At 48.0% G+C, this 25,210-nt stretch overlaps 1 protein-coding gene across 2 annotated transcripts in view; it reads right to left on the reverse strand.

Moving 5' to 3' along the window:
- RASA3 (RAS p21 protein activator 3) overlaps nt 1–17,235 on the reverse strand; it is a 121,486-nt gene extending 104,251 nt beyond the window's left edge. The window contains exon 1 of one of the 2 annotated variants that reach the window (XM_090258919.1): nt 17,110–17,235. In XM_090258919.1, coding sequence (XP_090115045.1) covers nt 17,110–17,164 — 55 coding nt within the window. In that variant the 5' untranslated portion in view covers nt 17,165–17,235. The remainder of the gene's footprint in view (nt 1–17,109) is intronic. The other variant, XM_090258920.1, reaches the window with a different exon arrangement.
- Between the last annotated feature and the right edge of the window lie 7,975 nt (nt 17,236–25,210).

Below are 25,210 nucleotides of genomic sequence, written 5' to 3' on the forward strand. Positions count from 1 at the left end.
TCCATGCCCCACGCGCCCACGCAGACCCAGCCTCTCCACAACACCCATAGAAAAGGCTGGGTGTTTTCAGCTACATGTGTGACAACCTTCTTTTCCAAAATAGCCTCTAACCACACAACTGTTCAAAAAACCTCAAATGTAATAACAGAGTGTATGTAACCTCCATCCAAGGTCAGTAATTAGGGTTCTCCCTGACTGCAATTTGAGCAAAGCCGGTACTTCTAGGGGCACGTCAAATCCTAAACTTGTGGTTGGGGTAACAACACATGGCAGCAATAATCCCAGATAGAACATGATCAACTTAAAATATCTTCCATTTGTGCTGTTGGTACAGATTGCACCCTAACCTTTAATTCCAAAGACTAGGCAACGGGAGTGGAGGTTTTAGTGGGAAAAAGCAAAAGGCAGAGAAGCCCCTTTGTGGGGTTGGGGTATGTGGCACTGTCCTGTTACCTCTGGGCCCTACATGCCCCACCAACACCTACAACTGGGGCCATTGGGAGTCTGTGCAGGAAGTGCTGGTGTGTAATCAGACCAACTTGGTGACACCAAACAGAGATAAGGGAACAAAACTCTCCGTCTGCTGCTAATGGGTGTTGGCATAGCACCCAGAGCAGAGAATTCCCGGTAAGGGGTTCCTACCCCGAGCTGCTGCAGCTGAGCTGGGCCGGATCCTCACATCTCCCAAGAGAGGTGGAGCCTGGCAGCAGACGGAGGATTTTCACCCAGAAAAGTCAGGGCCCCTCTCCCCAGAGCAGGAGCACAGCACGTGGTGAGGAGCACTTTCCACTTATGACCATGCAGGAAGCTCAGCTGAGGGCGGGGGGTGGGGAGCGTGGTTCAGACCAGGGGCCCTTAGCCTTCCACTGCACTGGGAATCCCTGGAAACAAAGACTGCCAGGTCTTGCTCAGTTACTGCTTCGGCAAGCCTGGGGCGGGGCCTGAACATCTGCTCATCAAACAAGCTCCCAGGTGATGCTGCTGGCGAGGGGACTGCACTTGAGAGCCCAGGTGGAGGAAAAGAATTCCAGGAAGGGATGCTGGGCATGCCAGCTCTTCCTACCATGGCAGGTCCCCTCCCAGCCCACCTGCAGGTGACCCAGCAGCCTCCTCTCCCAAAAGCAGCGGAGGGGATGGCAGCTGAGCCTCAGGCTCAGCTCTCAGAGCAAAGGGGGAAGGAGACCCTGCCCTCAGAAGGGGAATGGGGGGAGGGGGACATGTAAAGGGACAGGAAGGGGGTGGCTTGGTGACAGCAGGGCAGGGGTCTGGGAGCACCGAGCAAGGGGTGTTGAGAAAAATAGGGCAGGGGGCACTAAGACCAAAGGGGAGAGCTCAGTTCTCCTGGAGGACACTGACCAGCAGCTGAAAGGAGGCAGCACTAGGAAGCCTTCCTGACTAGGGGAGGTGGCTGGGGGTGGTTCTGGGACAGCCCACCTGAGCAACACGGGCTCATGAGCCACAGCAACTCCAGGACCCATAGGCAGCTCCTTTCCTTGCTCGGCTAGTCGCTGGCACAGCTCATTCATAGATATCACCTTCTTCTTGGGACAGGCCCACACATGGCACCTGGGGCCTCAGAGGCCCACCCCCACCCCCAGCTCACCAGGCAGCCTAACCCAGCAGACACCCTAACCCAAGGTCCTCCCTGCACAGCCCGACGCATCCCTTAGCGCTCAGCGAAAGCAACCTGACATGTATGTCACTGTGACAGCACATTGCCTGTGACTGCAGTGTGATGACAAGAAACAAAAGAAACGTCAAAGAAATAGATTTGAAATGTCATGCAGATCCCTGCTAAGCCCATCTGGAATAACCAAGTTGCTTTTGAAAAACTTCTAAAAAAAGACAGAGTGGGTATTGTCTGTGAGAGTGGGGGGTGGGATGGGCACAGGAGGCCAAAGGGGGAAATATTGGGACAATTGTAATAGAATAAACAAAAGTCAAAAAATAAAAATAAAAATAAATTAAAAAGAGAAACATGCTAATGAGAAAACTAGACTAATAATCTCTGTTATTCAAATTTCATGACTGTGAAAGTTTGTACCACACATTTGTTAGCTTGAGCAATATCCATTATTTTATTCTACAAATCGTTATCAAGCATTTACAATTCAAGCAGACACTGTGCTTGGGGCTGGGGCCACCTGAACTACACTCCTGCTGTCCGCCAGCTGACATTCACTGCGATATTAGAAAGCCAAGCCACAAATTTATCTGCGGAGCTCAAAATGAATTTCCTCTTGTCATGGGCTAACTTTCTATTCTGGATTTCCTGGGGTTTCCTTTATTAGACTTGAGTCCAAAACTATCTTGGAAAGGACTTTGGGTCATCTCAGCCTTGCACATGTAAGGGGAGTGCACAGGGTGGGAGGATGGGAATGAGAAATGATCAGCAATCGCTCCTGACCAGAAGGGGCCAAAAACAGCAGGTGTTTCCTAGCTCTGGCAGCGCATTAGGTGCAGCCAAAAAAACCTAGCAGTTCACTTGCTAAGTGCTGCAAAATGGGCCAGGACCCTCATCCTACCTTAAAAAAAAAAACCTTATTCTTGGCTGGCCTTTAAAATGCACAGGCCAAAATGAGTGGAGTATTATTATACACTTAATTTTACTTATAAAAGCAACTTGGTTTTCTTCATCCTTCATTAATCTTTGTTTACACTTCTCCATTAATAAAATTTAGGCAAGTTTTTAGTATAAACCTGAGAGTAGATTAAACATACTCCCTCTAAAACTTGTTTGGTGTTGATTTCTCAGCGGCCCCATTTCCATGTGCAGGGAGAAGACAGACTCTCTAATTTCCCAGTAAAATTATACGGAATTCCCAATTAATCCCGAGGAAGAGAGAAGGAAGTTCAACCAGTGTGATTCTACTGCTTGGATGGCATCCTTGTGCAGAAAGCACCTCAGGCAGGCAGCCCAGCCCATGGAGAAGTCACGGTCACTGCTGCAGGGGACACAAGGCAAGGCCTAGCCATTTACAAGAACCTCTAGTCCACAAAGGGCCTCCCTTCCTGAAGGGGAGTCTACAACTTGCATCCAATGACCCAATATTAACAGCCTTGTCCCACTGTGAGAGAAACAACAGTTTCTCTAGTGTCTCCTGGGTGCAGTTAGTACATGAATGTAGTGCCTCAGTGACCAGGCTCCATGAATACCAGCTGGGGGTTAGAGCTATTATACCCGCACCCAGCACACAAAAGCAATGCTTGTGTTTTTGTGCCTGTGTTGGGGGGTGGGGAGGCTGCATGCCCTAAGTGCAGGCTCATCATAAGATAACTTCCTATAGTTTCTAAAACAGTTAATTGATTCATTAATACCCACTTCCTGTCATAAGACCTTTGCGCCATAAAGACAAAAACATTGAATGATCCAGAAAAAAGAAAATTACAGAATTCAAAACAACATGCTAAATAACTTCAACGGTCACTTAAAGTCCGTAGTATCAAATGGAGTGGTGTGGCCCACTGTTTTTCCAATTTCTTCCATAACACATGCAGCCTCATATGAATTTTTTTTTAACTACACTAAATGCTTTATAACTAGACCATAAGTCAGAAACACCTCCTATTCCCTTCTACTTTTGTGTTTTGAAGGAAAACATAGCTTCCTATTTACTATGTTGCTGCAGACATATCTAGTCCCACAAAACTGCATTTTTGTGTGCAATTATGCTTGTGGGTTAAGATTTCACTTTTAAGGCATAACCAGTATGCTTAAAGAAGCAGTATGACACTCCCTGTGAAGAGGACACACAGGCTCAAAAGCAGCCTGCAGTCAAGCCAGCAACACCCTGCGGTCCCTTTGGAGGGCAACCTGATGGAACAAGTGCGTGGCCGGGTCCCCCTGAGCCAGGCCTGACCCCCTCCTCCCATGTCCAGTCAGCCCTATTTTACCTGAGGGTGGTTTGCAACTCTGAAGCACGCGCATGATAACATAAACATACAAAATAGTGTCCTGCCCTGCCCTCCTGCCATCTACAGATCCCAGTCGCAGCCTCCCCAACTCTGCTGTCACATGTCAAGGAACCTAAGAAGCCTCTGCTGTAAGACAGACTGGTGCGATCTTCCACTAAGAAAACAGGGCAACACTGACAATCAAATGGTCGCTTGTCAAATCCCTTCTTCAGAACTGTTAAAATGTGGGGGAATTGCACTCAAGAATAGATGAAACTTTAGCAAAGGCAAAACACTGAGTTAATGTTTGATTTATTTCTAATGATAAAAGTTCTGCTCTTATTCAGCAGGAGCCACTATATATAATTAAAAATTATAGTTGCCCATATAGTTTCTGTTAATTCTGAGAATTTTCTGGTTTGCAAAATATGTTGTACACAGTGTGTGTACATGCACAGGGGTGCATGCAGCACATGTGTGCACACTTGCATGTACGTCCCTAGGAGAACAGGAAGAACAGCTTAGACCCGTCTCATTCCACCTTAGCACAAAGGACAGCTCACCTCCCCAAGACCTGAAACGTCCCTAGTTATTATTATTCCCATACACACGTGACTATGGTAATAAGTTTGTCTTGCTTATCCTTAAGTCTCTGCACCTTGGAAGGCAAGGTCTCTATATTCTTTGCATTCTCTGAAATCCCAGTTTATGTCTCCACAGGCCCATATGAAGCATTTAAGGGTGGTATCCAACTACATGAAACACTCGGGTGACAAACATCAGGTCCCCCCCCACCCTGTCCGACTTCAGCTAATAACCTGTGTGATTCAGAATTGCCACCTACGCAACCCATGAGTACTTTCCAGCGAGGAGAACTTTTGAAAACTAACTTTTTTCCAGGTAGATTCTGCGGTTAATGCCTAAAGTCAAACTAAAAGTTCTTGTCCTTGCCTTGTGATGACCCCCAAAAGTCATTTATCTTACATTGGCTTCTGAATGCTACCCTATCCTGGCCCACCCCCAGTCCTAACACAAACACATATTTACACACCCCACAATACTGACCAGGTTAGGTGCATACAGAAATTTCCCAAATAGTTCTGAAATCCTGTATTTCACAAACGCTGCCATCACCACTTTTAGGCCATGGTGATACTCAAGTCTGGACTAGGTTCTAAAGCAACAGGCAGGGCTTCAGAGACCCATGTGCACAGATGACCATCCTCCAGCCCATGATGAATTAGTGACCCAGCTTGCCATTACCTGGCCCTCTTCACTGAACATGAGCAGGTTCAGCCTACTTTAAAAACAACAACATTCTTACACTCACAAAACCAGCAGATTCTAGCTGGTTTTTACAGACCGGAAAGCTGACCAGAGCAGGGGAGAGGGCAGTGCACGGAAGGGCGGGGGTGGGCGGCACCACCGCTCCAGTGCTCCAAGAGAAAAAGGAAAAGCAAGAGAAACACAAAACTAAAGTATCATTGATTACAGTGAACAATGATCAGATGAAAATGAAGTCAAAGACCAATGTCATTCAAGGGACCAGACACCCAGCCTGCCCCCTCCTTCCTGACCGCTCCCCTCAGCTCTGGACTAAACGTCTGCTTGCCTAGGAAGCGCACAAGGAGGAGGAAGAAAGGCTTCCCTGAAGGGAATGCCGGAATATACTTTAAGGAACAAAATAAACAGAAAAATCAAGAGAATGAGCAAAAGCATAATGACAAGTGGCTTTTCTCTTTCCACACGACTCTTTATTTCCAGTCAGGACATGCATAAACACATTCTCGGGTCCAAATGCTTAAACTCTTTCCCTGTACTTGACGCAGAGCTGAGCGGGCAGGAAATGATGAAGAGAGAAAGGAATGCCATAGATTCCAGATGGATGGAGCCAGCTGGGGGGATGGGGGGGGAATGGGGGGGGGGGGGACTCAGGAGGCTGCCGAGGTCTTCTGACCATCACCTCCCACGATTTCTTAGGGAGTCATCTCCATGTAGTCCACCCCGCTCAAGGGAATCCCCCAGGCAAGGTCCCCCCTTCCAGGGTGGCACTGGCTGGGGCTGCCATGCTAGGGCTCTCGCAGAAGTGAGCTAGTTAGTTCCTGGGGTTTGCACCAATAAAGCCTGGTATGAAGCAAGAGCCCGCACACAAACGCCCTCTGACCCTGCTCCAAGTTAACAAGTGGAAGGAACTTCTCATCAAAGCCTACAGAATCATCCAAGGATTGCCTTGCCCTTACTGACACCAGACCACATTCCCCTGCAGGGAGCAGACTTCCAGGAGGCGAGCTGAGCCAGCAGTCACTTCTAACTGATGACAGCTCAAGTACCAACGTTTGCAGTGGCTTCCTTTTCACATTTCCCTAGAGTAACATCCCTCTCACTTGAATTCCAGTATATTCTCCTGAGTGGCACAGCCCTCAGTCCGGGGTCCTCGGAGCTGGTCAAAGACTTGGAACTCCCACCTGACTACAGTCAACTGAGAGAACAGACCAGGCAGATAGAAAAAAGAAAAAAAAAACAAAAGCTGTAAGAAAACTCCCAGATTTGGGGCCTAAAAAGTAAAAGGTTTCTGATACAAATACACAATATTAAAAGATCAAAAATAATTGCAGAAAAGCTCTCAAGTCACAGAAAGCAGAAAGGCAGGTGCCCCCACAGTGAGGCCCCAGGGCAGGCAGTGGGTACGTCACCAAGCAGCCCTCAAGGCTCTAAGACATCAGCCGTCCCCAAGCACACACCCAAGGGCCCCCAGGGATCAGGCCCACATGAGCCATGTGACTGTTCTGCAGTGTCTCTGCAGCCTCCACCATGTCAGGGAGACAAAAATAATTAAGGCTTGCTTAAGAAACAGGAACCATTTCCAAACTCTGCACACCTTACTCGGCACACAAGGCCTGTTCCCTGGGGCCATGGGTCTTGGCTCCTGGGAGCCTCCCTTACACCTCGGTCCCACCACCACCTTGCACACACAGCACTGTGCACCTCTGCCCCTGAAACAGGCCCCACATGTGTGCATGTGTGTGCGTGTCACATTACAGTAGGCACAAATATCACCTGTGTGCACATGTGCCAAGTGCTTGTGCTCATGCTCATGTGTGTACATGTGGCTGTGAGTGTGCTTATTTGTATATTGTGCACACGTGTGCCTGTGTGTGTGCATGCATGAGAAGAGGAGACCGCGTAAGGAAGTAGGGAGAGACACCTCCCTCCATCAACCCTCTGTTTCACAGGGTACATGTTGTCCAGAAGTTGGTCAGGGCCTATAGAGTGTGGTGTGTGTTTTACATGTGAATATCCTACAAGCAGAATTGACTGCCCTTGAAACTCACCCCTATAAAGTAGATAAAATACCCAGTGGTTTGATCCTAAGTTAAAAACCATTTATGGCTGTTGGCCCAAGGTCAGACCAGCAGGGCCCCCTGACAATGCTGAGCCTGCCAGCCCAGTCCCTAGCAATCTGGAATTCCCCAGCCCAGCCCCTATCCCAAAGGCCATGGGAAAGCCAGCCCATCAGAGCATCCTCTGCAGACCTCTAACAAGAAGCCAGCTTGGCCAGGTCCCCTGGGGTCTTGCACACTGATGGAGTTTCTGGAACCAGTTCTTATTCCTGGATCTCTGCTAACAGCTCTTTACCACGGTCTGACCCTAGCTTTGGAAAGCCCCGATTTAGCTGGGCCAACATAAACAGATGCCCAGAGGCTTGGGGGCCTGGTGCATACCCAAGGTTTAACTGCCCCACTCCACCCACGTCCCACCTGCCCTGCCCTACGCAGAGCCCTTGTTGGAAGCACAGTCTCAAAAGTTGCTCAGGCATTTCAGGCAGCTCAAGACACTCAGCTGGGAAGTGGGACAGCAGACTGTAAGCCCTCAGCTGTCTTGGCCTCTGGAGGACCACAGGTTCATGAGAAAGTGTTGCTCTGCTGAGCAAGTCCCATAAATGCTCATTTAAAGATTTGCTGAGAAGGAGAAGGCCCCGGGTGGGAAGTCAGCTATCTCCTGTTGGAGGAAGTGATTTTATACACAACCAGAAAGGCCGTTCCTCAATAACCACAGAGGCGCCTGAGCCTGGGTAATTAGAGGCGCCTGAGCCTGGGTAATTATAAGTTCATCACAGGATAACTCAGGCAGTCACAAACTCCTGCTGTGTGGCCCTGGGAAGCTCCCTGCACTGAATTGGGGCAAGATCCTGACACAACGTCCTACAGGAGCCATCTCGATGTCACTCAGCTTGTCCAGGCTTCCTAACCAAGGCCCGACCTGGCGGAGTGATGTGGACAGCGTACACGACATCAAACATACTGGCTTTCTGGTAACTCCCAGCAATGGATTTAGAACCAAAAGGAGAAATTACAAGAGCTACAAAGAAAAATGAAATCTTTCTCCTCAGAAGAAAAGAAACCACAAAACAAAGCTAAAGAGAAGATCTGAGGGGCACGTGTAGCATCCTCAACTACTGGATGGGCTTGGCTGCGAGGCGATCACTGGAGGTTACTCTGTATGGCTTTTATAATGACAAGGAAGGAGAAACTGGTCCTGACTCAAGTGGCCGGCACACAGATCACTCCTAATTGAACCCATGTGGCAACTTACAAAAACTAGGAGTCCAAAAACAATGTTCCAGAGATACACTAATCATTAGCACCCTCAACTCTGTTCAATGTCCCAAAGAATCCAGAAGCCTGAGCCCAGTCCCAGAATCCTATCAGTCCTAGAGGCCAGCACAGAGGGAAGATGGTTCTCAGGAAAAGCCTGGCGACTTGGTCCTGCTCCTGGTCCTGGTGCAGGGGCGGCTGCGGAGCAGAAAGCGCTGCTGCATCCAGTGCGCAGGGGGATGCGGTCACCTGATTAGGAAAGCACCATTGCCCAACACATGTATTTTATCCTGCTGGCAACTGGGGACCAAGATAGAACAATTCTTTACATTTGGAAAATTATTCAGGAAACAAGAGGAAAAACACAGGCACAAGTCATTCCTCAACTGACTCAGAAGCAAAGGGCACTGTGTTCTGTTTCTAGAAAAGGTTCTGATTTACTGGGTAATCCTGAAGGCCGCTTCCAGCCTCCCCCCAGTCCTCCTAGGAGCACACTGACCCGTAACAACATGTTTCACATGTTGAGATGCAACACTTAGCAACCATGCTCTTAGGCCAGCGGGTGGGCTGTCCCCAATGAGGGGCTCACACTTACTCAAAACTGAAATTTATAATGCAAATTTCAGGACAGACAGAGCTATGGCCCCCAGAATCCAACCCTGCACGGAGAAACACACCTAATATTTTCAGACACTCAAGGAACAAAGAATCACAACCTTTGATCCCACGGTCCTCTTGATGATCCGTCATTTCCAGCAAGGATAAAAAAACACTCAAACGAAAAGCTCCCCGGACACTCTGGTCCCTGGGCAGGCTTAAGTGAGCCCTAACAACTCTCAAGTGAGAGCCACGTCCTGGGTTCCAGCCCGTGGAGTGAGCTGGGAAGCCAAGAATTGGGAGGCACACATCTCCTTCTTTCTGTGGAGCTTGAATGTGTTAATTGTTAATTTTGGAAGCTGCCTCACACTTAAAGAAAAGCACCCGATCACCTGCTGTGGATGACAGGACTTGAAGTTCCCTTTCACCCTGTCAGAGTTTCCTAAACAGAGCAGCTGGAGCGCCAACACCGCTCAACATGTCAGAGCTGGGTCAAGGCCCCTCTCAGGATCCAGCCCGGGGCCCCCACTCCCACAGCCTTCGCTGTACTCCAGCTTGTTGTTCACTCATTTCTGGACGCTGCCAGCAGCCCTGCTCTGGTCTCTCCCCCACTTTTCCTGCACAGAGCGAGCCTCGTACAATCCAGATAAATTATTTTATCTTCTGGGCCCGGGTTCCTCTACAGAACATTGTTCTTTCTGTTTTTAAAGTTGTTGTGTTTTAAAGTCTCAGTTTACCTATCTATATACAAAACTTCACATCCATGCGCTCATGTCCTTGCTTTTTTTAAACGGACCTTTTATTTACTAGCTTTCCTCTTGCTATGGAAGCATTTCCACATTCCCCAACACAGGGAGTCCCGCTGACGGGCTTGTGTAGGTCTTTATTTCCTCGTCTGCACATGCTTACCTGGCTTTTAGTGCTCTCTCGGAGGATGATCTGAGATAAGACTTTCTGCATTTTGCTTTGCTTTCTGGTCATACCCCATGGAACTTCCTGCACATCACATGGCCTGGCCTGGCTCTAACTCATTCCTTGGAAAGCTGCATAATATTCCATGCCGCGGAAGCACCACAGTGTAATCGCCCTTCCAACGGCATGTATTTTGTTTTCACTTTTGCTCTTTGTTCATTTAACCCTGACTGTCATGGTGCCATGAAATTCCTGTGTATCTGTGTATCCCTGTGTATCCTACTGGTCGAAGTTAGGACATTCGGTCATGCTGTGAGCTCCTCCTTTCCTGTGCTGAGTATAGAGCTCCCCCGCCCCCGACATCGGGATGCAGAAAACTAGACAACCAGTAAAGATGCCCCCCTTCCCACCAAGCACCATGATCTTACATCTGCTCTCTTACCTTGGACTCCCCGGGAGTGACCACACCTGCAGGACTCGACATCTAAGTTCACACAAGGCCCATCCGCGTGCCCCACTCTCCTCACTCAGAGCCAGAGACCTACCTCACTGGCAGCTCCTGCCAACCACTGCTATCCCCCAAAGTCACGTCCATTGCCCGCTCTGCATCACACAATGACTCCCTCTACAAACTCTTCACCGCAGGTTCAGGCTGCTTTTCCCCTGATGCCTTATCGCACCCACCTGCTATTGCAGAAGTACAGCTGCCTCTATTTGTTTAGTGAGAACTCGAATTTGTTACAAGAGTAACATTAACAAATAGCTTCAAACCGGAGCCTCAAATTGTACTGGTAACACCTGTCAATAAAAACCAGCACAGTGAAAAAAAAATCAGCACAGTGGAAGGGCCTATGTTCACACAAGGTCATTAAGCTCCCCTCAAAAGGTTTTACTCCCCACTTTGACAGAGAAACTGAGGCAGAACCTTTACCAGCGTGGCTCAGTTGGTTGAGCATCATCTCACAAAGGGAACGCTCACGTGTACGAGAGGCGACCAATCCATGTTTCTCTCACACACTGATGATTCTCTCCCTTTCTCCCTCACTTCCCCTCTCTCTAAAAATAAATAAATAAAATCTAAAAGCAAGACACTGAGGTGGAGAGAACTTGTATTTGTCTGAAAGTCACAGAATTAGTGAGAAATATAGCCGTAACTCAGTCTTGGGTCTCCAATTTCAAGTGTGGTTAGGTACACCCTCCACCACTCCTCCGCTGGCTTACGTGGACACTTGTCTCCACAGCTGCCTGGAAGCACTAACTGGGAACACAGCAGCCTGAACATCTTTAAGGTCACTAGGAAGTGGGAAGTGCATATGTGGCCTTCACTTAAGTGCAACTTGCAAACCTCACTTCTCAGGCCTAGCAGCTACCACTTCCGGTTGTTCCCGGCGAATATATCCATCTCCTTTCTAAACATGTGCATGTGCCCTGGCCAGTGTGGCTCAATTGGTTGGAACATCATCCCATAAACTGAAAGGTTACGGGTTTGATTCCTGGTCAGGGCACAGGCCCAGGTTGTGGGCTCAGTCTCTAGTCGGGGTGCATACAAGAGGCAACCGATCAATATTTCTCTTTCACATCGATGTTTCTCTCCCTCCCTTCCCCTCTCTAAAACCGATTTTTTCTTTTCATTTAAATGTGCACATCTCATGACTAAGACAAAACGTGCCAGTGTTCTCATTCCCCAACTACATTCAGGAAGGTGTTAAGTTGATACCCTCAAATGCCTCTAAGTTTCAAAGAAGCCAACCTAAATGTTTTCTACCAAATGCTATATTTCAGCCAACTGATTCTGTCAACAGGGCTGCCTCAGGAGCCTAGGTATGACTCACCTGCCTAATGCCTTTGCCGAATGTGCCTGGGGCCCATATGGGATGCCAGTGGCCCTGCTCAAAGAGCCATCTCTGGATTTCTGCATTCTGTTCAAGATTGCATCTTCACAACTTTTCTCCTCTCCAGCTCCTACCCCCGCAGGCCCTGGTCAGTGTCTCAGAGCAACCAGGCCAGCACTCCCTGCAAAGTCGGCACTTCTCTCCTCATCCCAACCAGCACCACCACTGTTCGAATCCAAGATCATGGACAAAGAAAAGACAGTACTTATTAAGTGATGAGGAGAACAGGAACACTGGCAAAGCACAACAGTGGGTTCAAAGTTCAGTTCCGCTCTTATAGTCTTGGTGACTTTGGGCAGGTCATTTAAGTTCTGTAAGTCCCCCATGAAGTTGTGAGAACTTAAACTACAGTGAGATGACACACACCAACTAGACACAGAAAGTTTGCATCCCTCTCCACCCCCACACACATGCGCAGCAAACCCACCCCCACCCCCCACCCAGGCAAAACCTGGGGCCACAGGCTGAAATTACCCTTGGCCCTGAGTCAGGCTTCTCCCCAGGCACAGCCCAGGTTCTGCACATTAGTCCTTAGGGGTTAAAAATAGCACAGGCAGCTAGCTGAGCTCGGTTAATGGAATATCCAGGTTAATTTTAGCATCAAAAAGCTCAAGAGAATATAAAAGCCCTGATGCCAAGAGCCACATGGGGCCAGCATGGCCTCTTCTTACATTGTCGAATGCATGCGCACAAGCGCACACGCACACACACGCACACACACACACACACACACACTGTCACTGACATCACTCTCTTAAATTCACAAAATGTTTTCTCTAATTGAGAAAACCATTTTTTCTTAGCCCTGTGAAGACACTACTACTACCAATAACTATTTTAACTTATTAAGCAGGACCACCACCTCACCTGACCCTTACAGGACCCTATGACAGTCACACAACTGTTCCCATGGAGGAAATCAGGTTAAGTATCACACTGTTAGCAAAGTTGACTTAGACCCCTGAGGTCCCAACCCCTGTGGTCTGAGTCTGTCCACCATCTCCCCTCCCTGCCAGCTTAATGCCCAAGGGAGACGCAGACTAGGGTCCCTGGCCATGGTTCCCTGTCCTCCTCCCATTCAACGCCCTGCCTGCGGGACGTCCTACTCCTGGTGAGGTTATGTCTGTGACTAGGTGGAGGGAGGGCAGAGGTTAGGGCAGGCCCACATACAGGGCCATGTTTTACTGAATGGGAGGAACTGTCAATTCCAATGTGCTTGTGCTGGACTCAGACTGCCATCGCCCTTCTTGGTGGACAAGCGCTCATCTTTCAGAAAAGGAACATGAAAGCTTACACTGAGCCCAGTGAGCACAGAAGAAGGGGCTGCACCAGATCCAAAAAGGAAGGGACAGACAGGTCAGAGGAAGGCCTGCAACACGGAACCAGGAGGAGCTCAGCCTCACATAGGACACACATGCCAACACACCACACAGATCACACTGCACCCTCAGAAGGGTGAGGAAAACTATTAACAGAGCAAGAGGGCTCTCCTTGCTCTGAAGTAGAAGGCTAGGCCTTTTTTTTTTTTTTTTTTTTGGATTGAGAGAAACACCTTTGTATATTGCTCTTAATTGAACATATTTTTCAAGATAAGATGACACTTAAAAATGAGTAGTAACTATTCGTCGTCAGATGACACTTAAAAATGAGTAGTAACTATTATGGCAAAGAAAAATATCACTGGGAAGGGACGCTAGGTATCTTGCAATGGATCAAGGAGCTTTGGGTCCCAAATAACACTATCAAGCAGAAGGGCTGTCATTGTGGGTTCTTCCCCCAATCAGCACTCACAAACTTTCAAGTTGCTTCCCTTCCAGTGCTAAAGTCCTGACTCATGGAAAGTCAGAGGAACACACTTCCTCAAAGTGTCATCTCATAGGAAGCATGTCCAGATTACACAACATGAGGAACTGGTGTAAACACAGGTAATAACTGGTACCAAAGAGAGACAATATTTAAGATTTGTAAGTGTCCTGAAGAACTATCCAAAATAACACTGCAAGACTTAAATAGGTAAAATAGCATGTTCTTCAAGAGAAGGATTCAAAATAGCTACAATAAAAAAAACCTCACTTTTATTTGGTACTTTCTTATGTTTCATCTCATTTGCAAAAGGTGGAAGGAAAAAGAAAGGGGAAGAGGAAAAAAAGAGATTTTTTTTTCCATTTCCCCCTGACTTTAACCTCTCAATGAAACCAAGTACCATCAAACTTCCCAAAACTTACCAAGAATATTTAAGAACTAAAGGCCAAGGCTCCTACACCTAAAGAACTCTTCATCTCCTCCAAAGTGTTCTGCCTCTTAGCAACAGTAGTGACATTGTGTGCTGGAACAACTTTAGGGAGAATTTTTCATTTTGTCTTTTTCTGGGAGTGAGGGGGGTGGGCATTAATGTAAGCCTGAACAACACTGTCTTGTAAGCTCCCACCGGATGCAGTAGACAATAAGAGCCTGAATTTTCCAAATGGAAAAATGAGGCTATGAAAGGGGAGGATACTTGCCCTGGGTCATCTAGCAGGCCAACAGCAGACATGGGGCATGCAGCCTGCTAGCCTGGAGACAAGGCTAGGAGATGAATGGACCGCTCAGCCAGTGTGTCTCCCAAGGAGAGACGAGCATGCATGTGACCTTGTATGCAGTGTCTCATGTACATCTGCCCCCCCCCTCCAAATCAACTATGGTGTCCCTCATCATCATGCGTTCAAGATCAGGACATTCAGGCAAGTCAGAGCTGAGACAGGCCACAGAGGACTAGGGAAAGAAATGAGCACACCACCTACCTCGCGATCATCATCATCTTGTACTACAAACAGGCTTCCCCTCGAGTAAAATGAGACTATGCCCCAAACCAGCTCACCTGCAGTTCACCTTCGGGGTCTCCAGCCCAGCCCAGGCTCTAACTCAGCAGCACAGCCTCATCCATTTCTGTGCTCAGAAGCAGGAGGCCTGGCCCCCTGCATGCCCCCAGCCACAAAGGCAAGACACAGATGTCGCACTCCTGTAGCCCAGCATTGTAGGCAAAGACCCTCCTCAGAAAAGAGACACAACAGGCTTCTCAGAGCTGGAAGCATGTCCACAGAGTCGGAGGGCTGATGCACGGGCATTTCTGCCTCACTGCTGTAGCTCCCAGACATGGGGGGTGGGCGGGGAGTGGGGGAGGCTCCGAAGGCTCTAACAATACCCAGTCCCCACGTGGGGTTAGAGATGGCAGATGTTCCAGTCACTGCATTAATCCTCAGCTGAGCCGGGTGTTTCGCTTGTTTAAAGTAGAGCAGACAAGAGGCCGCCTAACCAAGCAGCGTCTTCTGACCCGCTTCCACACCAGGCCCCTCGTGTTGGGGTCCTAGCCCCTCCCAGGGTGTGCACTTACCAGGCCAATGGGGCTGCTCCCCAGGACCTCGAGTGTCCCCTGGCCCTCCTGCTTCACGCACAAAGCCGTCCTGGAAACAAATCAATGCTCCCTGCTTAACAAACCACCATCCTGGAACCTGCCTCGAGTAGAGTCTGAGACTGGCTGGCTGTGCTGGGCCTGGACCACACAGTCCCCAGACCCATTCCTGCCTGGTGCACCCAGAACCCTGGCACATTCCCCCACACCCCAACTCCAGCACCTTCTCCTCTTAAGGAAGAACCTCAAATGCTCTAGGGTCCCCCACAAACTCACGGGATCCAGGCATTGAGTGAGGGCTCTTGCCTGAGGGGACCCTAACAGAGGCACTTTCCCCTGCCCCCACTTGAGGTGGAGCTCCGAGTTGAATCTCTGGGTATGAGAGTGCAGCAGACCTCAACCAAGTAAACAAGAGAAACCCGCTCCAGGCTGACTCCTCAAGGCTTAAGTGCTGCCACATCCTATCTGCAGTGCTTCTGAGCCAAATATCAACAGCGTCTCAGCAATGATCCATAAACCAAAATAAAGCAGACAGGAAACAACATGCTGATTTAGGGTAGCTGGAATTCCTCAGGCAGCATCAAATGTCATCAACAACTGACACTTCAACAGACACTGGGTGCCTGGCTCTGTTCCCTGTGGCCCCTTTTCACCAGGGAATAGATAGGAATGTGGAGCAGTCCCAGGGACAGGGAGTTCAGTAGGCAAGAAGGACCCTGAGGATGACGACACTCTGGTTCCTCAGAAGCCCTCTCCAATAAGAACTGTCCTCTCACCCGGCACACTGATGGCATTAATGTACAACAGTAATTCCAGGCGCCGATCTTGTTTTGAGGGGGAAAAAACTTGCACATCACCCTCCCAAGATAAAAGAGAACTGGCATAAAGCAAATCTCTCCAGATAAACCCAGGAAGTCCAGATATAGCCCTCCAGCCCAGTCCAAAAACTGTATTTCATTTCCCTCCCCCCCCCCCAGCTCTTCGGTCCAGTGAGAAAGGCAGAATCCTCCCGGGTGACAGGGCCTGAATGGAAGGCCCTAGTGGCCAAAATCTCCCTCTGCCAGTTCTCAATGGAAGGTGGGGGAGGGGTGGCTCCAGTGTTGCCCTGCCCTGAGGGAGCGCTGAGCCAGAATGTGCTCCACACATTCATTTGCACACACAAAAACATTCACCTGCACAGATGTGTGCACACACAGACACATGCACACACAAACACACACACATACACACACAACTACTCACACAGACGTGTGCACAAAAAGGCACAGTCCCAGCCCCATGCCCCTCGGGGAACATGTGGAAGAGCTTACACGTTGACAGAAAAGGAAGTTTCTGGGTGCAGCAGCTGAGGAGAGATGCCAAACCCTGAGATCGGTGGATTTGGCACCTGAAATGCACGCACCGAGTCCCCACACGTGTGCATGCATTATGCACACACAGGCACACACTCATAGCGGGGACGGTACCCGAATCCTGCAACGCACCACCCCCTCCGTACAGGCGACCCCACCCCCGACATTGCACCTCCAGGGACTTGGGGCCGCTTGCGGCGCAGGGGAGGCGCGGGGAGCTGAGTCTCCAGAAGCTGCCGGCCCCCGCTCGGCCCAGTCACCGAGCTCTGGGAGAGCTGGGGAGGGGCCGCGGCTGGCCGACTGGCCGCTCCTCCAGGAGGTGGGGAGGAGGCGCAGCCCGTGGACCAATAGTCCTCGGGAGGTGAGTAGGGGACCTCAACTGGGGAGCGCGCATCTCCAGAAGCGGATCCGGGACCTGGGGGCGCCCCCCGCGAGACCCGCGAAGACCCCGCAGCCCCCGCCTGCTCCCGGGCGCTCACCGATCTTGACCTTCACGCTCTGGAAGACCCGGAGCCCCTCTTCCTCCACCGCCATGCTGGTCGGAATTCGCACGCCGAGCCTCGCGGAGTAGCCGGAGACCGAGCGACCGCGCAGTCCTGGCGATCTGCGCCCTACCCCGCGCCCGCGAGGACCTGGGCGCCTCAGCCTCCTGGCTCCACCCTTGTGCCCGCCCATTGGTCCTACTCAGCTCCCCATTGGTGGAGGGCCGGCAGAGGGGGAGGACGCGACGGCTCCGCCCACAGCGCGACCCCAACTGCCTACTGGCCGAGTCCTAAAGAGGGGCGGGGTTTGCCTCAGAGGAGGGATAGGAAGGGACCCGGAGAGGGGTGACTACGGCTAGGGTACAGGGAATGGGAGAGTTGAGGGGTATGTGGGGATGGGGGCAGAGAATGGGGGAGGGGCAAGAGGAGCCGGAAAGTGGTGAGGCAGTGCAGAGGGGACCGAGTGAGGAGGGAACTTGGCGGGGCGCGTGGAGGGGTGGAGAGCTCCAGGCGGGTGGGGGGCGCCAGGTGGATGGGGGTGGAGTGAGGCGGTGCGCGGGGAGGACCGGCCTGGGTTGGGAGGGAGGAGCAGCGGGACAGGGGATACCGGGCCAAGTGCACTGCTGTCCTCACCCCCAGGCATCTGCAGCGTCCCTTTCTCACCTCTTTTACTGGGCTGTCTCAAGGTCCTCGCCTGACTTCCTCTCCACTTCCCTCCCCCACTTTATCTTAATAGGGCCCTACATGCACACACACACATACACACACACACACCCTGCATATACCAAAATGCAAGCTTAATGCAGATAGGAGTCTTTTTTTCACTACTTTAACCTCACTTCCTAAAAAAATAAAAATAAATGCTTAAGTATGTGTTGAAAGATTTAAGAGCCATTCTTTACCCCTAACTACTTGAGTTTCTTTGCAGATCCTCAGCCATCTGCTTGAGTTTATCCTCTCAAGACCTTCATTGTGGTGTTTACTGGTAGTTTTAACGGAGGGTGGGAAAGCAGCTCCTCCTTGGTTCAAACCTTAGTGTTCCTACCTCTAACTCTGGGACCTCAGGAGATTTCTGTAGTGCATGCTGTGTTGTACCATCCACATTTCCCCCTTAAGTTCAAGGCTTTGCCTCCAACAGGATAACTAAATAGCAACCCCAGTTCCTGAGCCTCTCAGAGGATTGGCTGGGGCCTCTGTAGCAACCGCATTGTGGTTAAGCTGCTTCTCTGCATGATCCTTCTTCCCTCATATGCCCCTGGGACTTGTTTTTTGAGAACATTCCTGATAAAATCCTGCACATAGATCTCTACCTCAGAGTCTGCTTCCAGGGCAACCCAGTATAAGACAGTTGGGGCCAGGAGTGTCTATAAGCAGCCCCTATGGAGGGATTTGAGAGCTGGCACATCGCTGGAGGCACAGCAGTCCTGCCATACTAGAGCAGTGGTGACTGGAACGGAAGCCTGTGGAAGGAAATACACTGGCGGGTGCAATGTCGCAGGCATTGTAGGGTCTGGGAAAACAGTGATTATTTGGACTGTGAAATCAGGTTGCTCTTGCTGAGAACACGGCAATGAAAAAATTATCAATTTAAAGAGGGCTTTCTTGGTACCATTTAAAGACACTTTCATCTCCTGCAACCAGAAAACCAAGAATGCTATGGATCAGAGCTAGGACTTAATCATGAAGGTAGCAGCGCTCAAGAGAAGGTTGAATACTCAATGCTAGGAAGGTTACTGTACCAAAGTCAGGACCCTGGTTGGGAAGAAGGGAGACTCTGGGGTTTGGGGGAGGAACCCCTGGATTAATGCACTCAAAAATCTTGAATTTCTTGATTTCCCTGAATCTTCTGGACCTGAACAGGTATATCACTTCTCCCTGTTAAAGGCAAGTGCTCTCTGTGCTTAAAGATGATGCAGAGACTTCTATAAGGCAATACATACACCCTAGTGGTCTGACTCCAGCCCACTCCTCCACACATTTGCATACAGGAGGAAGGTCCTATCTGCAAACAAGCTTCAGGATCTAGGAAACCTGTGCCAGCGGAAACTGGGAAAGTAAATGCAGAACCAGATCCAGAAAATGTTGGATTCAGGGGAGGCACAACATAAAGATAGATCAGGTCAGAGCTTATCGATATGGGATTATTCAGCCATGATATAGAATTTGGCACGCTGGCAAGTACCACGTGCCACTGGCATGGCCCTTGGAAGCGTGTAGAAATTGATGTCCCACACTAAATGAAGTGGAAATGCCAAATGGGCATGGCAGACAGCAGAGGAAGGCATCCAAATGCTCTGAGAAGTAGCACAAAGGAGTAAATATACTCATAAAATCAGGAAATCTTGTCATTGACTAGGAAAGCCCACAGGACACTTTACAAAAGTGATGAGAAATATGCTGGTGAGGTCCTCAGCAGTGGCTGCCCACTGTAAGACTGGGCTGAGGGTAGAGGTGCTGTTACAGGGAACATTGCCATCCCTGATAGCAATGATGATCAGATAATGACATAATAGAGGTCAGGCAGTGACATTTAACCATCAGAAGCATGGCAGGAGCAATTATTGTAGTGAGCAGCAAAACTGGAGTGGCAGCCTGAGCACCCTAAACCGCAAAGAGGTATAGAGATATCAACTGAACACAGAGTCAGGGGCAGGACAAATTGCCAGCCAGCAAGAATATTGCTCAATTTATACAATCAAAGGAAATTGATGATAGATATCAGGAGGCTGAAGAAAATTGTCCCAATAAAATGTCACAATCTCTTGCCCAGTTTCCAGACATGAGCCAATTCTCATTCTCAGAAGCCACTGACTGGAGGAAAGGGCCTGGCTACAAGTATATATGGTAAGGATTCCCCTGAGACTTCCCCCAAAGGGGCCTGTGGACATTTACTCAGGTGGGAAATGGAAACACCTAGATATTTTGAGGCCTGTTGAGCTCGGGGTCTGAGTCAACATTGGTACTCAGAGACCTGAAGAGTCCTCATGCCTCTATTAGATTGGGACTTGCGAGGTCCAGAAAATAAATGAAGTCCTGGCCCAGGAGTGGTTCACAATAAGATCACTGGATCCATTGACCCACCAAGTAATAATTTCCCCTGGAAATTAAAATTGGTATGGACATATGTGACAGTTGTCAGAACATCCACATTAGCTTCTTGGTGTGTGGGTCATTCCAGCAATGCCAAGAAGGAAAATAAAAAACAATAACACATTTTGAGGGAAAAACAGAGATCAAGACTGCCCTTAAAGACCTAAAAGGTCCTTTCATTCACTGTTCCTACCTCTGATACCAGTTAGGTCCTGGCGGATGACAGTGGACCACAAGCTCAACCACTCAGTGGCCCCACTCGCAGTTGCACACCAGCTGTGGTGCCACTGCCACGCCACATCAGCACAGCTTCTGCCATGGTGCATGGCCATGCAACTGACAAATGCGCTCTTCTCCATCCCAAAAAAGGAGAATCAAAAGCAGCTTACATCACACAGCATAGACTCTAGCATACACTTTCCATCTTGCTCCATCACGCTTTCCTGCCCTCTGTTATAATATAGTCTAAAGAGACCTAGGCCATCTGGACAGTCTGCAGAACATCAATTTGGTTCGCTATATATTGACAGCATTTTAATCAGCTAGATGAGTCAGAAGTTGGCGGTTCATCAGAGGCTTTGATAAGACATGTGTGCTCTTAGGCACAGATGCTCAGAGGTTAGAAAATAAATTTATAAAGATTCAGGAACTCTCCACATCTGCGGGGCAAGATGTTCTTACCACGGGCTTCGCTTTCCCTCCAAGAATTGCACAGAGACCTGCTGATCTAACCAAAAAATGCATATAATTTTAATTCATTCACACTAGACAGCTATTGTTGTGTTGACGTCATTATTTTTATTTGACAATCTAAGGGAAAAGAGGTCAGTGCCCCTGACTAAATATCAATAGGTACTGCATGTTTTAAAAATTCTTGCAGTACACCAGTGCTGCAGCATGCAGGGTAGAAATCACTGCCTTAGATGTGTGAAAATATTGAAGGGTTAAAGAAAAAGGTGATAATTTCATAAAAAGCATCTATAATCTCTTTTGTTTATAACTCAGTTACATTTTTTCTTTGATAGAATCTTCTTCTGTACCCCCCAAAAATACTTCTTTAGGAGTGTCAATCTATCAGCAAGAAGTTATTCATTTATTGCTAAGATAGCATCATTGACCATTTATTATGAATATCAGATCAATCTAGGGATTTGAAGTGACATAAATAAATGACCAATATGGAATAGAAAAAATTTTAAAGAATTCAAAAAATAGTATTGAAGAAAGAAATTATTGTTTGAGACATCTACAGTAAAAACAGCAACTGCAATGAACATAGAGCTCAGCTTTGAGTTTCCTAATAGTCAAGGTGAAAAGGGAAAGATGGAAATATGGTATTTTACACACATTATATTATCTAATAGAAGGAAATGTATCAGTTTTTCAGAAAAGACAATATTTTGGCCAACTAAGCCATGCAAAAAAAAGTTTAGATAATTGTTTTCATTAAGAATATTCAGAGACTTCCGGCCAAGATGGAGGCTTAGACGGACACGCTAGGTCTCCCTCTACAACCAGATAGGAATACAACTACTTCAAAACAAAGGATAACTAGAAATTCCAGAAAATAAAGCTACACGGAAGCCCAACACATGAAGTTATAAACCAGCGGTGCCATTTGGGCAGGTAAGAGTTAAAGAAGGCAAAGCTGTCTGCGGAGCGGCGGCGGGGGCGGGGCGGCGAAAAAGCCCGGAGGCTTGGCGCGACTCCAATCAAGCCCCTGCCGGTGCGCGACTCCGGGCGCTGGGGAGAGCAGTCGCAGCATCGCCTTGAACAGTGAGGCCCAGGGGCGCGGGAGGACGGATCCCGGTCTCCTAGCGGAATAACTGTGTGTATCCATTTTGGACCCCCGCCCCCAAAGAAAGAAAGCACCACAGGGCTGCGAAATAGGTCGCAGACAGGCGCCGGGCGCTGACTTGTGACGCCAAAGGGCGCCGGTCGCTGGGTCATTACGAGTACACAGGCACCGCCCCCGACAGCCAGCCCAGGAAAACAAAACGCATCTGTCAAAATGAGGCAGACAACTATAGAGATCCCGGTGGTGCAGCTCACCAGGCAGCAGATAGAGAACCTGACAGATGAACAGATAAGAAACCTGTCAGAGGCTCAGTTCTGGGCCATTGTTATCAGGTGGCTTACAGAATTCACAAAAGAGCAGGAAAAAGATATGAAAGAAGCGAAAAACTTTCATAACGAAAGGAACAAAACCATGTACGAGACAGATGGTGAGGAATCCAGAGTTCATTTCAACAAACTGGAATATGGAGAAGGAAGAAGCAGTCAACCAATGCAGCGAGAGGAAATAGGAAGCAACAATGAGACGATCAGAAACCTCTGGGACAGCTATAAAAGGCCCAACATAAGAATCATTGGTTTGCCAGAGAATGAGGAAGATGAACTAGAACTTGAAAAATTGAGTGAAAACATAATAAAGGAGAACTTCCCAGACTTGGGGAAGGGAATAGACCTGCAGGTCCAGGAAGCAAGGAGAGTTCCCAAGAGACTGGACCCAGGGAGAACCACCCCAAGACACATTATAATCAAAATGTCAAAAATTAAAGATAAAGAGAGAATCTTAAAAGCAGCAAGAGAGAAGAAAAGAATTATGTACAAAGGGGTCCCAATTAGACTATCAGCTGACTTCTCAAGGGAAACCCTACAAGCAAGAAGGAACTGGCAAGAAATATTCAAAGTAATGAAAATCCAAAACCTACAACCACGAATACTCTATCCAGCGAAATTGTCATTCAGAATAGAAGGACAGAGAAAGTGTTTCCAGGACAAAATAAAACTGAAAGAGTTCATTAGATCCAAACCACTGTTATATGAGAAGTTAAAGGGACTGGTTTAAATAACAGAAGATAGGGAGATGAAACAAAGGCAAACGAAACAGGCAACGAGAGTGGAAAAGGAACTGTGGGTAAGGGAAGCATAGTGGGGGGAGGTCAACAGGGAGGGGGAGTGGGGAGAGGGAGGGAGATGATATAGGAATTGGGTATCATGGTAGGAGGGAAGGGAATAGACAGAGGTTGGGAGGAACTGTATGCACAACTAATGGACATAATCTAAAAGGGGGGGACAACTGGAGGGAGGGGGCCACCGGGTGGAGGGGAGCAGAGGGAAGGGAAATTGGCACAAATGTAATATTTTAATCAATAAAACACATTAAATCTGAAAAAAAAAAAAAAAAAAAAAAAAAAAAAAAAAAAGAATATTCAACAATTTAGGGAAACATGTTTTCAATCTCAAATGACAGCCTTTGCTGATATGCTCACTATAGTTCCTGTCACATAGTAAAGACTCAACTAATATTCGTTGAAAGAATGTAGTGGTTTCTCCTATTGATCATGAAAACCTTGGAAACATAATGCTAAATCATAATTCTCTGATCAAGTTTATTCAGGCACTTAGAAGTCAAAGAATGTAGTTCTTTAGTGACTTGATAGGCTATGAGAGAAAGCATTTAGATAATCTAGAGATATGAATAATATTTCTAAAATATTAGTTGTTTGGGCCACACAGAGGAAAGGAGCAAAGAAATGAACATGTCTACACTAAGGTTCCTCTTGGATGCTCAAAGCCCAGGTGTTCTGTGCTGCTAGTAGACAGGAGACCCAGCACTCGCAGCATGAGCGAGCCCGTCGTATCCACTGCAGTAAGACATCAGTAGGCCTCACTAGTGTGCACCAGTTACTTCCGATAGTGTGTACGAGGGCCACACTGCCTACCCTCCAGGCAGATCAGGAAGAAACTGTGCCTAGAAATGTAAAGAAAGTAACATCACACCTGATTGGAAGTTGAGAAAAGCCAGCGTAGTATACTCTGGTGTCTCTCTTCTGTTGTGACAATTGAGAGGCCTCATTTTGAAACTCAGAGATAAGACAGAAGCAGCCTAGACCTCTGAGTCATTACATGAAAGGCAGCTACCCTGGAGAGCAGCTGGGATCTGCGTTTGTCTTTGTAAAAGTGGGAAATAAACTTCTGTTGTGTAAAGCCAAGAAAATTTGGAATCATTGGCATAGCCCAAGCCTATCCAATCCTCATTATTAAAAACATCAATAGAGTTTATATGGGATGCTATTTGATTACTATCAATGCACCTGTCAATTTGAGTTAATGGTAAAATATAAGCTCAGATATCTAATGAATTTACTTGTTGAATACATTTGTGTAATGCCTTGATAGCTTATTATGAAGAACATTTTCTCAAAATGACTACTTGTTTTTATCATAATAAAGTATAACTTGTTATTTTTGGCCATAATTAGCCATATATCAAGGTTATATTTTTAAGATTTCATTTATCTATTTTTAGAGAGAGTGGAAGAGAGGGAGAACGAAAGGGAGAGAAACATCGATATGCGAGAGATACATCTTTCAGTTGCCTCTCTCATACCCTTAACTAGGCACCTGGCCTACAACCCAGGAATGTGCCCTGACTGGGAATCGAACCGGCAGCCTTCTGGTTCACAGGCCTGTACTCAATCCAGTCACACCAGCCAGGGCTCAAAATGATATTTGAAGACACCACTGAAATCAGCAATTAACGAGACTTCAAATCTTATCTCCTTAGCTATTATAAGAAGGTATGTATTTTTTTCTAAAATCTCTATCAGATTATTCCAGAAGAAGTTAAAAAGAAAGGAGTACTCAATTCAAACCATTTGGAAGGAGGATTTGCTGTCAAGACTCTATTCTGACAGTCGATTCTCAAAACAAAATCCCAACACAAGTCCTAGAAAACCCAGCATCTGACCCACAGACACTTCCTGTCCCAGGGACCAGACACTGAAGATGCAGCGATAAATGCAGTAACAAGTCCCAAAATGGTCTTCAGCATTGTCACAACCAGGCAGAACAGATTTTATTAATGACCAGTAAGAGCTGTTACTTTTGTAAAACATTAGCGGGAGAGACTCAACATAATAGTAAAGAAACTTTAAAAGGGCAAAAGTGTACTTGTGTGCCCACCATTCTAATGCCAAGTATTTTTATTTCTTTTTGTTTC

The sequence above is a fragment of the Furipterus horrens genome, unplaced genomic scaffold, assembly GCF_987537825.1.
Source record: "Furipterus horrens unplaced genomic scaffold, mFurHor1.1.pri manual_scaffold_12, whole genome shotgun sequence".
NCBI classification, from domain to species: Eukaryota; Metazoa; Chordata; class Mammalia; order Chiroptera; family Furipteridae; genus Furipterus; species Furipterus horrens.